This window comes from Bemisia tabaci, chromosome 4 (assembly GCF_918797505.1).
Source record: "Bemisia tabaci chromosome 4, PGI_BMITA_v3".
Taxonomy (NCBI): Eukaryota; Metazoa; Arthropoda; class Insecta; order Hemiptera; family Aleyrodidae; genus Bemisia; species Bemisia tabaci.
In genome coordinates, this window is record NC_092796.1 from 18,466,308 (window position 1) to 18,481,571 (window position 15,264).

A 15,264-nucleotide genomic window follows, 5' to 3' on the forward strand; every position below is an offset into this window, starting at 1 on the left:
TGCATTCTGATCAAGTGCGCTGGCGCTGAGATTGTACAGTCGGCAGTGGGTCATTGGTAACTGTCAATTTTACCCCGTGACAGTCAAGTAGAATGTGCATATGACAATGGCAAAATAATTACACAAGCGAATTTAAGAAGAAACCACCATTCGCTTATCCTCGGTAGCATTTCATTTCCAGCTCCAAGTCGCGCAAAGTTACAAAATGTCAAACAAATGTTGATTCTCCTCCTCTCTCATTACCCCACGTTGCCTATAAACTGTCTTTTGATATTATGGAACAAACCCTAATCAAATGATTGAGAAATCAATCTGAACAAGAGTGGAATTTTCTATGACTTTGATGTACATTTAAAATACTAATGATACATTGCAAAAATGGAGATGCGTATCACTAAAGAGAGGAATGCTTTAAAATAAATAACCATAATTTAAACAAATTAATTAATGATTGATTTATTAAAATTATTTTATCAAAATAAGATTAAAACATTAACAGTCTTTTTACAATATTATTTTTTTATACTTCCAAAAAAAGGATGAGATAAAATAAAATAAATAAATGAATGTTTGTAGATAATAATTTAAGTAATTTATATTACGAGACAATAACAATGAATATTTGATGGTGAATAAAATTACAAAAAAAGAGAGAAAAAATTGTAATTTTACTGGCAACAAGTTGCAAATAATGTAAAGACACTTAGTTTATCTCTTGCAAAACAGCTGCCTTGACCTATTTGGACATAGAAAAAGATGAAATGAGATGAATTCCTGTCAAAAATAGCTCCAGGAGGGAAATGATGACAAGATCAGTCATAAAGTAGATTATAAAATTCCTGTGTTTCAAATTAAGCTTGTAAAATTTAAGTATTATAAAAGAGGAATAGCCGACTAATAGGAAGAAAAATAAGAAAAATGATAGGGGGATGCTGACAGGGAAGTAATTAGGAGGATTTCATTTATGAACTAAAAACTTCATAACAATAATACTAACAAATTAAAACAGAGTTGCAGTTACAATATTTCCACTAAAATCTGTTAATTTCCAGGAAAGTAAAAATTCATCATAATTAAAAAATCTTCACACTGAACAGTTGTTGAAAAAAATACTCACTTTTGATTCTTCAGCCTCAAAAGGAGACAGTAGAACAATTAAAAATACTTCTATAAAAAAAACTTACTTAATTTTGGGAAGATAAATTCTCAAAAAGAGAAAAATACCTTACATTATAACCTTTTTTCAGGTTTCGGCAATAGAGAGATACTTTCCCGCACTAGTGGGCTAGAAGAAATACTTTGTAATACTGAACAGATTTATGTGATTCAGCTGAAGTTTTTCCTGTTTGCATCATATCTTTTGAAACATCTTACAAACGTTAAACTAAACATGCAAACCATTTATAAAAAAAGTGACAAAAAGGGTACCTGCAGATATAGATTTTACTTGGCATGCAAAATTGTTTTACTCTGTTTCTCACATATTTTTCCTCGCTTTCTTGGATTCTTGCAAACGTTTTCCAAAGAAAATTGAAACTTCAGAGTGAAAAAATAGTTTTTACCCTTTCTTCGTGTAAAATTTGATAAAGCTTTGGATAAATCTAACACCCATAAAAAACACACTGTGTAAACACACAGCATTGAGGAATTTCAAAACCTCCAAAACCTAGATTACAATGGGTTAAATGCTAAATTAATTGTTCTAAATCTAAACAGTTAATACTTTGTTCTTCCATACTCCTAGGGTTAGGGAATAAATCTCTTCTTTTTCTGCTGCTGGTGTCAGAACAGGGTTAGCAAGCACACATTGACAAAATGTGGAAAAATTCAAGAAAACTCACTCACTTATTTACATGATGATACGACAAGGCGAGTTTTTTTTACAATTAACTAATACAATACAATAATTTGAGCAAATTAAAACATTATCTTAATAAATTTGAAAATACTACAAAGATGTATGCTCGTTTTTCTTCTTACATGAAAAAGGTGGGCACTTAGGCTTCAATTACGAAGAATAGGATAGAGTAGAAGTAATTGAAGAGAATGCTTACATGATTAGGTTATCGCTCAAATGTTTAATGAATTTTGAAATGTTTCATCCTGACTTGTCAAGTATGTTGCACTAAAACCCTCAGAGAGGTTATGGCTCATTCTGAACTCTCAATTTTGATGTCTTCCCCTTCTGACACTGTGCCAACCTTGAAATAAAAATATATTACTGATCATTCATGTTGAGTGGTGTTTACAGGCAATCTGTGCTCATCTTCCTGGGAATTGATGCCTGTAGAGGACCTCTAGATTGGATAAATTAAAAGCTACAATACAGGTTTTCTCATGCGTATATCATACTCTTAGTACAACTTTGATAAGAAAACTTATAATGTGGTGCTTAATTTCGTAGCCTGTCTTGTGGTAAATTCTGTTCAGTTATAAGTAACAGAAAATTTCCACGAGATTGAAAGGATTTCCATTTATGAATCCAAAATGTCCATACATCATTCAGTTACACAGCACCGCTATTCAGTATGGTAAAGTATACCCAAGTTGATATAAAATGAACTGACGCCACCACTAAACTAAAAATACCAACAAAACTGCATGACCTGCTATTTTTGTTTAAAGATTGACTTTTCACTGAAGAGTTGAAATAATGTTCGTAAGGGTTTGAACCAACATTGGTGCAGTGGAGCACTTTAAAAACATACAAAACCTTAGTTTAACTTGATTTGGAGACAAGGATAATTAAAAATTAGGTTTTCTGCAAACCGATGATGAAACAGCAGAAATACATATCTTGGTTGTGGGGTTTTATAATTTCCACTCTTATTTTTAGTTTTTTTTTTTTTTAAATAGAAGAGGAAACCAAACTGACATCATGGTTTGAAATTATCACAGAATTTTCTTCATATTGTGAAGAATCAGTGAAATTTTTAAGAAATGAGGATGAGTAGTTTTCTATTTAGGAAATAAAAAATGACCGAAAGTCTGCAATGCTGCAAACCTAGACACAGATCTCTGCAGTTTCACCATCGAAATTTTGACTAGACATAAATTCAATAAAGCCATAGACCTCGATGAGAGTCAATTCAGCCCCAAAAATAAGAATCAGCCCTGGAATCAGATTTCACAGGCACACTCAAGATATTTAAACTTGGAACAGATTTAACTAATAATATTTAGCAGCTGTGATCCAATATTTTTATTCCGTAGTCAAGGCTACTTAGGGTAAGAGCTGCTTATTAATCCATGTGAGGCAAACACTTTTTTCATGTAATGTGTATAAGTGTCGCATTATTGATTAGAGACTTTAATTTCCAATCATTAGAGTTGAAAAATTAACAGAGTGAAAGTTACATGCTGAATGGAAGAAAAAGAAATTACACAGAAATATTTCAGATGAGATATTGAAGAAATAAATCATGATTCTAAGAAATCTGTAAAATTTTAATACATCTCAATTTTATACTGAGGTTTTCTCCCCAGGGAAAAATTATTATTAAGCCTCTCATGATATTCTGAATTTTGAAACATCAAAAATCAACTTCAAATTAACTTACGGATCACAGCTGCAGATATGCTCTACTTTCCAGATGGTACATCTAACGATAGTAAGGAGAAAAGTAACTGGGTAGAGCTTAGAAAAGAAAAAAAAATTTTTTTGGCTCAATAAGCTTTGAATTCATTAACTGCAGTGAACTCTTTCACTATTAAACATTTTTCCTACTTAAAACATTCTTTTTGGCACAAAAATAAAAGTCCAATACTTAAACTTTCTTACCTGATACACAAGTACCTAGAAGAAAGGGCTCTTTTTTGGACGTATTTACAATTTACGGAAGAAACTTAGCAATATTCAATAAAATTCCGTATAAGAAGGAAAGATCTGTACTGCAATTATCGTAATAATGACCAAAATCTTTAACTTTCAATTTTCCAAGTAATTTTAAATGAAGTTTTCAGTTACTGAAGGGAACCAGTAAGTATTTTCAAGCTTCTGTGAAAAATCAGGTATTGGTCATTTCATTCATTTTTGACAAGACTTAACAAAGCCACGATACTGATGAAAAAATTACCTCAATTCTCTCTAAAAGAGCTTACAAAACTTATATTATCAATTCATGAGAGGACTTCACTAGGAAGTCATATTAAAACAATGATTGGGAATTTTAAAAAGTCCTTTACAAGCGTAATAGAACTAAGACAAATAATTGCACACACAATATCTTCAAATGATAAAAAATATTACCTACTCCCAAAGCTACACTGAAACTCGAACAAAACGATTTCAACATTTGCTAGCTGTTACTTCAAACTAACTGCAAGTTCTTACTTACAAGAAATTTTTAAAACAATTCCTCAAGCACACATTTTTTTAGACTGAAAATTTCTGGATGAAGCGTTTTCATTATGACCGTAATGCACCCAAAATGGGGCGTCATATTAGCTTTAAATCATTTGGAATGAAAAGAGGATGTTTCCGGCAGTTTTTCTATGGTTTTTATTTGTTCCATAGAATAATGCTGAATTTAAGGACAGAAAAAACAGCAGTAACATAAAGCTGCGATTCATTTTGGTCCATAAACTGCGGAAGCCATGATCTCGAAGGTACTATGAGTTATTTCGTACCCAAATTCATAATTAGAGGATTCGGATTCTTCGTAATGTTCTTGGTGCTCATTAAAAATTGGGAGAAACATAAAGTCCCAAAAAGCACCTCACACATTTAACTGGAAAATAGTTTGTGCTGTGAATTGACCCTACGTTTCTATCCAAAGAGTTGGCAGGCTGCAGATTGGCTAACTACAATTGGTTTATCTTTACACAGATTGTGAAACATCCTGATCGAAAAAGTCATATGTACATTGCTATGAGGAAGTGAAACTCACGAGGAGTTCATTTCATCCATGTGGTTACAAAACAAAGAAATGAAGGAAAATAAGTGAAAAAACAGAAGGTACTTGGTACAAGGAAAGCGACTCAGCAATCTGTCAAGTCAATACTTAATTACACAGTACTTAGAAGAAATAAAGGAGAAAACACAAACCTAAAAGCAAAAGTAAACACAAAACCAAAACTAGGTCTAACTAGATTTGTTAACAAGGGCATAAATGCGCTGTTTTTTCGCAGTTTCCGACACATTCAGATTTACAGCCCTAGCTTGACAACTTCTGACCGAACCGACTACAGAGTCAAATACTTGACTAATCATACATCATGACTGGCCGAACATATCTTGACTGCGATTGCGGGGTAACTGAAAATCAGGGAAGTTGGGACAAAAACAAACACTCACTATGTGATGACTGAGGATGCTATTGAAATTTGGGTACCGGTCCTACCCACACCTTATGGTAGATTAAATGCCAGAAATAACTTACAGTTTTTGATGTGTTTACTCAAAGTATGGTCCAGACGTACGGTAGCACTTAACATCGTGCTCAGCCTAATAACGCATGATATTGAAAAACTGAAAAAGAAAGACAAAGCTCATGAAATTTCAGGTAGAAACTCTTCTAATATGTAGTTGTGATCATTCACAAATAGCTAGATAAAATTTTTTCAGAAATAATACGTACAGCTTTTAAAACTATAAGCTACAGTTGCTGGTGACTGTATAACTGCACACAATTCATAGTAACATGCTAGGGGAGTACAATGTGTTTTTGCACCCCCTTGTCATCCCATCAGCACAGCCGCTGAAATTCGGCGGTTCGCTGGCACCTGCAAACCACTGCTATGGGAAAAAGCTGGACTGATGAGCGGCTCTCCTCTCTCGTTCTCTCCTCCCCCTCCCTTTTCTGACTATATTCACTCCACAAGCGCGGTCCGCACTTGTCTCCGAACCCAGAGCTCTCGCATCCTGCCATGCTCTGCACCCTGTGCCGGCACATCTCCTCTCTCGCCTACCCTCTTCATCATTGCACTCAGGTTCTCTCTTCTCACCGAACGCAGATCATAGGTAAAATGGGGCAGTCAGCTCACCCCGCTAGTTGCTCTCTCGCTCTCATCCAGGTTTGGGAGCCGGTGCGGACTCCGCGTCACAGGATTCTCTCTCTCTGCCGCATGCCACAGTCGGAAACCAAGCGTTTGATAATTATTTGCAGTTTACTATTCTGTATTGTTTCCCACATTCTTAGCTATAATTTATTAATTGTTTAAAAATATTTTAGGGTGTTTGGCGAACTTTGCGAACCTATGGACGCCACGCCACTGCATCATCTGATGATCAAGAACAAATGATTTTTAAAAAGCTTAGAATATTCTTGACATGTCTATCTAAACCCCAATTCAATTCATGCATATGCGGTTGAATGTAGTAGGCATTTGCTTATTGCACGTTCAAAATTTCCTGCCAAAAATTCAAATAAAATAAAATATAACCAAAAAAATTGAAGAGGCTGTTATAATCATCAACTTTGATAGGCATGAAAAGCTATGCGCAGAATGAAAAGAAATTATTCGGATCAAAAAAAAAAAAATTTAAAAGGCGATAGTCAGAGGAAACTCACAGGTACTTGCACACAGGGTGATTCCATTCTCACAATGGGCGAGTGAAATTGGCTGGGAACATTCCTTTTTCACCGGATGATTCTTTGATTCCCATCAACCAACCTTCCTCCTGAAAAACATACAAATTAGAACTTTAACTATAATGACTTAAAGAGTGTCAAGTGTGGAAAAATTTTGAGTTGACTCACCAGCAAGCAAAAGTCTCACAATAGGAAGATTCAGCTAACAGCTGTCACTCCAACACTTGACTCATCAATTACATCCAACAAGCTCCCTTGCACCCTAAACTTTACTAATTTTTTTTTAAAAAATCAGCTTTGCCTAAGATCCTGAAACTTCAGAGATTTTCCAACTTGGATTTCCAGTAAGATTTACTTCTTAGTAAGGAGTTAATAATAATAACTTGCTTTTATTTCTTTGTTGGCGAGAAAATGCTGCGAAATCTATGGTGGTTTTCATTTTCCGCACAGCTACGTTTATTTGACGTGCATAAGATTTGAATTTTATATTGAGAGAAATAACTAAGGGGTGAAACTAAGCAAATACTGGGAGTAAAACTGCATATGCATACCTGTGTCAATGCATATTGGACGAGTCTTATGTAAAAACTCACCCTAATTTTAAACATGCTTTTGCTTAAGAAATAAATTCGCTCATCTGGGGGCTGTGAGAGATTGAAAAAAAAAAAAAAAAAAAAAAAAAAAAAAAAAAAAATTGTGGGAAAGATCAAGACCACTAACCTGCTCCTCAGGATCCTCATATTCCACTACCCTGATTACTTCGCCAACTTCAAACGAGAGCTCATCAACATCCTCTCTGACATATTTATAAGTAGCTTTCACTCTGTAGAGCACACCGGGCGGTAAATTATCAGTTGTGGCACCTGAAAGCAGAACGAGGAATAAAATATCGGATTAATAAGTTGTACACAAATTTACTTGCCAATGTGAACTGATTCATACTCAAAGTGGGCTTAGGGTACGTTGGCAGGTGTTTACTTTTGACAGGTCTGTCTAGTCAGCTGTTGCGCGCAGCAATGTTTTTGCTCTAGGTAGCTACAATCCATTGCAAAGTTGGTGAAAGCAGCATTTCTTGAGCCACCATCATTTTGAACCGATAAAAAGAAAATTTTGATTTGCAAAATATGATGTAAAATGTGTTCCAAATCTCAACACATTGAATACCCTGACTTTACACTGAATTAAATTGGTTATCGGACAGAACTCATTTGCGTAAAAGACCGATATTTTCATGTGGTTAGTGATGAGTCATGACAGCAAAGCAAGCGAAAACGAAGCGCAAAACTTACTTGACTCTATCTCTAACAAATAATTGCTTCTTCAAATAGGCTTTGCACACATTTACCTGATAGAAAAAGGCCATTGGAAATGAATTCTTGTGTTTTTATTAAAATGAATAGGGGGAGGGGGGTATTATGAGATTATGAGACACCTAGAGTATGATTAGTTGTCTACACTTACCTGAAGGAATATCATAAATCTGTTCGACCTGCTTATTATTATTATCTTCATTTGATTTGTTGTTAACAACAGGTGGTGAGGTGGCTTTAGGGCTATCCACACCATTTGATGTATTCAAGGTTGCGGTTTTTACAGGTTCTGATGCGGGTGGACTGGCATTTCCATTTAAATGAGGTTTTACAGGGCTAGTGGGAGGGGATAAATCGTTATTGTACGGCGGTGGGTCAGTTTCGCCATTCTTCTGCTTATCATCCACTTCTGACGGAGGAGTACTGTTAAGTCGAGGTTTGTCCTCTTCTAGATTGAAAAAGGTGGTTAGAGAAACCAAAAACACAAACGAGTTAGTGATGGAGCAAATCAAGCAAGACACACACTAAAGATCTGTTGTTTCGAAAAATATTTAGTTTGCATCAGCTCTTAAAACAATGTATTAGATTTTTAATGAACAATACATATAGTACACTCAATAAAGAAGTGAAGGGATTCTAGAAAACTAAAGGACTCACACATAAGGAGGCAAGAAGTTAATGAACATCACACAGGACTGAAAGAAGCACACTTTATCTGGAAAAATATTCAAAACGAACTCAAAGTTGGGCCAAAGATGCCAAAAAAAACATACAGTTTCGTGTCAATTGAATTTCAAAATTTTACTTAAAATAATGATAAAACCTGACTGTATTTGGAACAATGGAAACTGAGTTAAGACTTATTCCAAAAAAGGAGAGAGAAGACATGGTCAAATTTAAAAGGCATCTTCATCATAGATACATTATTAGAGTGTACCAATTCATTTACCGTTTGGGCATTGTTTAACTTTAGTTGGGTTAACTCTTGTCACCTGTGGGCTTAGCACCCCCATCAGAACTGATTTTGTCTGTATTCATAGAAGCAAAAAACTGGACCCCCCTTGATGGCTTCTTCATGTGTCACATTAATAAGAGTAAAATTTTTGATCACAACAAGAGCAAGATAATTATTTTTTTCTTTAAACAATGGACTCTCAAACAATTTAAACAATTACACTTACCATTAAGAATACTTGTTGGTGACGGAGGTGAATGCGGGGAATTGGCCCTGTGAAGCCAAGATTGAAAAAATTAGTAAGGAGATTCTGTTGTGGAGCACGTAATAGCATGAATTCATTAAAGAAAAACTATGAAAATGTATGCAGTAAATTTCAGAGGAAAGCTACAGATTTTTCATTTACGATTATTTTGGGGAGCTGTTTTGGCGAAATTTTATCAAAAAAACTTCTTAATTTGTGAAGATCTAAGTTGAAAAACAAACAAAATAGTATAATCAACAAATGGATCTACACTAAAATAGTAGCCCTTTGGTGAAAGATATGATCGTGTTAAAATTCTAGTAAAAGATTTATTATTAGTAAAGGACCAAATAAACCAAATTTTCCTGTAAAATCCCGATCTAGATAAAAGAAAGGAGGAATAAACTGATGCCCAAAACAAAGTAGAAATATGCCAGGAACAAAGTAGGAATATCATTTGAACGGGAGTGTATCAATCCCACGGAATAAGCCCATTTCTGAGGAACTTCATACTCTGTTCTGAGAAGGGAGGCAGTGGTCTATTTTCCTACTTTTTTTAAAGCATGTTTGGATTGGTACTTGAACATTTTTTACGACTTTTTGTGCAATCAAGGGATGGATTACTAATTTCTTAAAAAGTAGCAAAAAGTATAACAATAAAAATTTGGGGGAAAAAGTCAATATTGCAACAGATTGACCTCACTTCTGCTCATAATAACATCATTTCATGCGGACTAACATGAAGTAGAAAAACTACCCGGTTAGAATACAATGTTTTATTGATTTGGCTTTTATATACCTGAGCTGAATCAATGGAAATGTATTTTCTTCTTGTAATAATAACACAGTGCAGTACCCTCTGATAAAAAGAGATGAATTGAACTTCTTTCTGATAAAGAAAGTAAGACAGAGTTAAAACTTAAAAGGGATGATCATTTAATCAGATACTCACGTTGCATTGTTGGAGTTGAAAATTTTATTGGGCGACTGCATTTTCTTAAGCGTATATGATCCTCTTTGACTTTCGGTGGCTAGTTTATCAACAATGGCTTCTAGCTCAGCAAAGACCTGAAAAACAAAAGAGATACAAAATACAAAGATTGACTTCAAACAGCGCTGAATTAGTAAAAATATATCAAAAGCAGATATGAGGAATCTCATATGGGTTGAGTTGCTACTTCTTCAAGAACTTATTATGACAAGAGCTATATGGAAACATTGTTAAACAAGATGTTTGATGTCTACACTGTTTTGCGAGAAGCACAAGGCCAAAAAAAGAATAAACAATTCTTCGGAGTGTTTTCTCTCAAGTATTGATTGCACTAAACATTTTCATAATGAAAATGATGAATCTAATGTCTTAAATACTAAAATTTTCCTACAAAGAATAAAACATTTTTTAGCCACAAACCACTTACATACATATGATTTGGTTTAATTCAAGGGAGTTGCACCAGACATGGATACTGGCAAGTTTGCAAATAGAACTAGGCGATGTAAATCGTTTTTAAAAGAGCACTCCTAAATTAATCCAAATTTTAGTGGATTTTTTGTAGTTCACTGATTTCTTTAATATTTTGGCGCCTTAAAATTGAATTTCAAAAGGCATTGTCATGCGATAATATTGATTGGTTTTTTTCAGAATGAACCTTAGAATATCGTGGAACATTATCCTGCTAAATTGGGTACAAGCATGGTTTTGTGAGCATCAATTTCATATGATGAGACGCACATGACATTTGACACAAGAATTCATCCTAATACATTATAACAAGGTCTATTGCCTCAGAGGAAGACATGCAAATATTTGCTCTTGAATATCCTCTACTTGAATCTACTGTAGGTTTTGTCTTTAGGTTCATGACAGGAAATAAAAACAAAGGAGTAAATAAAAAATAAGTACCTTTGCTGTTTCCATATGAAATACTTGTTCCGTGCTAAAGAGAGTTTGAAGATTTGTGACTAGGAAAAGTACTCTAGAGTCATACAAAGCAGGCAGTTCATCATGAAGCTCACTATTTAATAGGTCATACGTCCTTTTTGCTTCTTCTAGCTGCTCTCGTGCCTTGATCATTTTCACTTCGTTCTTCTTCGCATTTCCACCTTGTAGTGACTGACTGTTGTGCCGTTGTTTATCGTAATCAACTAACTTCCTTCCACGTTTGTCAATTTTTTTCTACAAATAATTAAACATGGAAGTAAATAACAATGATTTACCAAGATGACATGACCTTTTCTTTCTGATTTAAGAGAAGATACTTTAGCAAGGAAAAAGACTCCTCACCTTAGACAAATTTATTACATGAAGATCAAACTGTAATTTTTCATCAATCTTTTAATTGAAACAAATTGAAGATTAACATGGTCTCACTACAAGAAATAATAATGATGAGACATACACTTTTCTGCGTCTTGAGTGAAGTTTTAATGGTGATTCAGACATAGTATCTGATATTCTTAGGTTTCTCTTCATTTTACCAAATTTCCTCAGAAAAAATTAATTTATTCCACCGCATTGAAGGAAAATTTATTGATCTTTTATTATTTGTATGATAATTCTGTGGCGCCACTTCAATGTGGACCATCAAATTTATGAACAAATCGAAGTATTGTTTGAGAAAAAAGTTCCTAGTTAATTCATGCATTTTTCTAATGAATCCCGCGATTTTCCCATAGATTTTTCGTTCCTTGATGGACTCCAGTATTTCCTGGTTTTTTTAGGTCTAAGATACAACAACAAACAATGATACCTAATTTGAAACAGAGACCAATGAAATTAACTTCAACCGGTTAATTGTAATAGCATTAAAAGATGAGAAAAAAGAGATGGAGAGATGCCAGCTTTCGGAGGATTTCTACCGTGACAGATTTCTGTGGCGGGTGAGCGTCGCAGAGCGCCCTCGTGCGTTGTAAAAACGACTAATACATACACATTACAAGATGGTAAAAAGAGGGAATCTTACTTTTGTTTCGTTAAACTGGGATTGATACGTATTCAGAGGTATGAGAACTTGGTCAGCTAATTTATGGCTGAAGTCGTTCCATAGCATCTCGATATTCTGCGTTTGAACGTAAAGCAAGTCATGGCCCACCCACTGACTCTCGTATATCTCGTTCAGCGAATCCATAAGCGTCTTGCTCGCCGTTTGCATGGCTGCAACAAAACAAATCGCAATTAAGTTAATTTTTAGGAGATCATTTTACTTATACAGAATTACATGTTTCAAAAAATTGCACAAAATCAATTGTTTCTTAAAATATGAAAACCTAACTTCAAACCCAAACAAGAACACAAATATATACAACCTTCAGATAAATTTTATCAGAATAAAACCCTGATTCAACTACTAACATAGCTTCCTCCCTCCCCCATGAATCACTAAACCTTGCGTTCTATACTTAGTATTCTGAAAATGCCAGGTGAGTAGATTATCTAGTGATTTACTGTGTATTTTTGGACCCAAAATCCGGGCCAAGCTCGCTTTTAAAAAGTTCGGAGACTCGTAAAAGAAGGAATTTCAAACGCGCCGGAAAGGCGGGAAAATGATGGAAGTGATGCACGACGGCAGTCAAATCGCCATCTCCTTTTATTTTTCACTGACGTTTATTAAACGAAAGCGTGTTGTAACGTGGAGTTATTGCTTGTTAGGTACAGATAACGTGAATGAGCTTCGATTTTTTGATTCTGAAGTAACAGTTTCGACTTTCCTATTGTTTTCATGTAGGTACGAGGCATGGAAAGAAATCTGCCGGAAGTCGTTAAGACCAGTGCTAGTTCCTGATTGGTGCCGGATGATATCATTCGTTTCGGCGCCAAACCGAGATGTTTTAAATTTGCGGTTCGGCTGCGCTTTTTGAGCTGCGTATTTCTCGGTTCATACGTCACTTTTTCGCGTTTTTAACGAGCGCATCGCGTTTTAAATCGTGTCATTAACCTTCGGAAAAATGTATTCGCAAGTCAATATTTGTTCGCGGCTTGGTAACCCATTTGGTTAAATACTCAAAGCTTCTTTTTTTCAAGCAATGACGACAACCGAAATGAGTGACACCTTTTGTTATCACACACACTAAGTTGTTAAATTACGGAAATTTTATTTGTGGTAATTTGCGAGATCGACGTCCTCGGTACGTCTTTGTGAAGAAATCTTGATGGAAGTTTTGCACCAATTGGCAACGCTGGCATGATGCAACACGGCTCATTCGTACTCCCGAGAATATCATAGTAAACACGATTGTAGAAGTAACGTAAAAATCCATTGAGAACAACCGCAGCCACACGTTGTGCCTGAGAAAACCAAAACGCCTGCAATTGTTAGTGTATGCAACACGCACATCCCGAGAACACGAATAGTTGCATCCACGCCTTACTGTTGAAAAAGCCGGAGCGCCTTCAATGATTTCCGCTTGTGATGACAAAATGTGTCTTTTATTGCATTCATACGTCGTTGTTGCATAAAAATAGGGCAGTTTGAGTATTTGATCAAATTGGAAAAAAGAGACAAGTAAATAAATACGACAGGTATAAGTAAAATTAAGACTATTTGGACCGCGTTAAACAGAAAGGAACCAAGCCACATCAGCTTTTGCCAAATTTAACAGGAATTTTTTTTTTTACGAGAGAACGTTCGTGCGGATTCCTTTGAAAATTTTAAGGAATTTGCTTTGTATTATGGAGAAAATTCACTGAAAGCACAAAATTCCGCACAACCGTTTTCATGTAAAAAATTAAATTGCCCGCTCAACTTTGGCAATAGCTCATGTGGCTTGGTTCCTTTCTGTTTAACGAGGTCCATTTATGCGGTGTGGTGATTACTAGCTTGCCTTCATCGGCAATGACACATTTAACCTCCTCCTGAATCTTCTCATTTAAATTATATGGAAAAAAATAAAAAATCATATTTTTTTGATCGTTTAATATCTTCCGTAAGTGGCATCGTTGCCAAGTAATGCAATTTGCGGGACCGGTACCGGCAAAAACAGTCGGAATTGCGACTCATCGTGATCGTTGCTGTTTGTAGTGAGACGAGTTTTCTTGGATTTAAAAATCCCCTGATTTACGCGGGTAAAATTTGACGAAAAATCATTCACACTTGCTCGGAAGGGACTAGGAAATTTAACGAGCTTTATTTTTAAAAATAACTAATTTTATCGTCAGATCAATTTGTGGTAAGTTACAGGCAATAATCCGGAAAAAGACCCATTTTAGGCCATTTTTGCCAAAGGCAATTTTCCGGTCCGAATTTTTTGGTGCAAAGTTCAAAGTCGGATTCAGCGTCTAAAATTACACAGGAATCAATGAAAACATTGCTACCCGCGGGATTTTTGCAGTCTCTTTTCCTTATTTGCCTGGACTTATATTGTGGTTCCCAATTGCAAAATGTAGTTCAATTAATTGAACTTAATTTGATAAATTCGCATTAAGTCACATTAATGAGACAGATGAATTAGGAGTGCCTATCTTTGAGATCAACTAATCGTAAATTTTCCCGTGTCAAACATTCAAAGTTCAGAAAAAAATATGTTGAAGATGAGAGTAGTCATAAAACTTGTTCCTCAGCACCTATAAAACTTCTAACTTATTTCTCTCGGTTCAGACTTAATGCGCCTCAGTGCGTTTCGGGTAAATTCGGTCTAAACATGGTTGGCCTTATCAAAATTAAATTCGGGTTCATTCTGTCTGATACCGATTTAAACACTGAAAAAAAAATTCTCGGTGTTTATACCAAGGTCCGTTGGTACCTTTACCATCTCACTGCTTTTACCAATTATTGGTAATTTTACCAAGGCAGACTAGTAAGCTTACCTAAAAATCGATATTTTTACTGTTTTTTCCGGCAAGAATACCACTTTCATTGGTAATCAATTCCCAGTAACTTTGCCATTTTATCTCGGTAATTCTCCCACAGTCAATAAAAAATATTGGCGTTTTCACCAAGGTCCAGTAAAATTACTGAGAAAGTTCAATAATTTTACCGAGATTTCTCGCGGTAAAATTACCAATTCCATAAATGGTAATTTTACCCAGAAAAAGCTGGGATCAAATAGACTCCTGAATTCTTGGTAATTTTACCCTTTTCTTAGTAAATACACCGATATTTTTTTTTTCAGTGAAAGAGCATACGAGCGACTGCAGAGGCGTGGCGTGCTTTGCGATGTATCGATCGATCGGCCATTTAAACCTATGGAGAATTATCGATAGACAGGGTGTTTGCAGCGAACACC

The 15,264-nt window shown here is 35.2% G+C and overlaps 1 protein-coding gene across 4 annotated transcripts in view; it reads right to left on the minus strand.

Moving 5' to 3' along the window:
- Positions 1 to 430: 430 nt before the first annotated feature.
- Amph (amphiphysin) overlaps positions 431 to 15,264 on the minus strand; it is a 124,487-nt gene continuing 109,653 nt past the window's right edge. For 2 of the 4 annotated variants that reach the window (XM_072299456.1, XM_072299458.1), the window contains exons 3-10: positions 12,006 to 12,196; positions 10,946 to 11,218; positions 9,995 to 10,110; positions 9,025 to 9,071; positions 7,995 to 8,291; positions 7,254 to 7,396; positions 6,513 to 6,622; positions 431 to 5,470 (exon numbers count right to left, since the gene is read on the minus strand). In XM_072299456.1, coding sequence (XP_072155557.1) covers positions 6,542 to 6,622; positions 7,254 to 7,396; positions 7,995 to 8,291; positions 9,025 to 9,071; positions 9,995 to 10,110; positions 10,946 to 11,218; positions 12,006 to 12,196 — 1,148 coding nt within the window. In that variant the 3' untranslated portion in view covers positions 431 to 5,470; positions 6,513 to 6,541. The remainder of the gene's footprint in view (positions 5,471 to 6,512; positions 6,623 to 7,253; positions 7,397 to 7,994; positions 8,292 to 9,024; positions 9,072 to 9,994; positions 10,111 to 10,945; positions 11,219 to 12,005; positions 12,197 to 15,264) is intronic. The other 2 variants (XM_072299457.1, XM_072299459.1) reach the window with 2 other exon arrangements.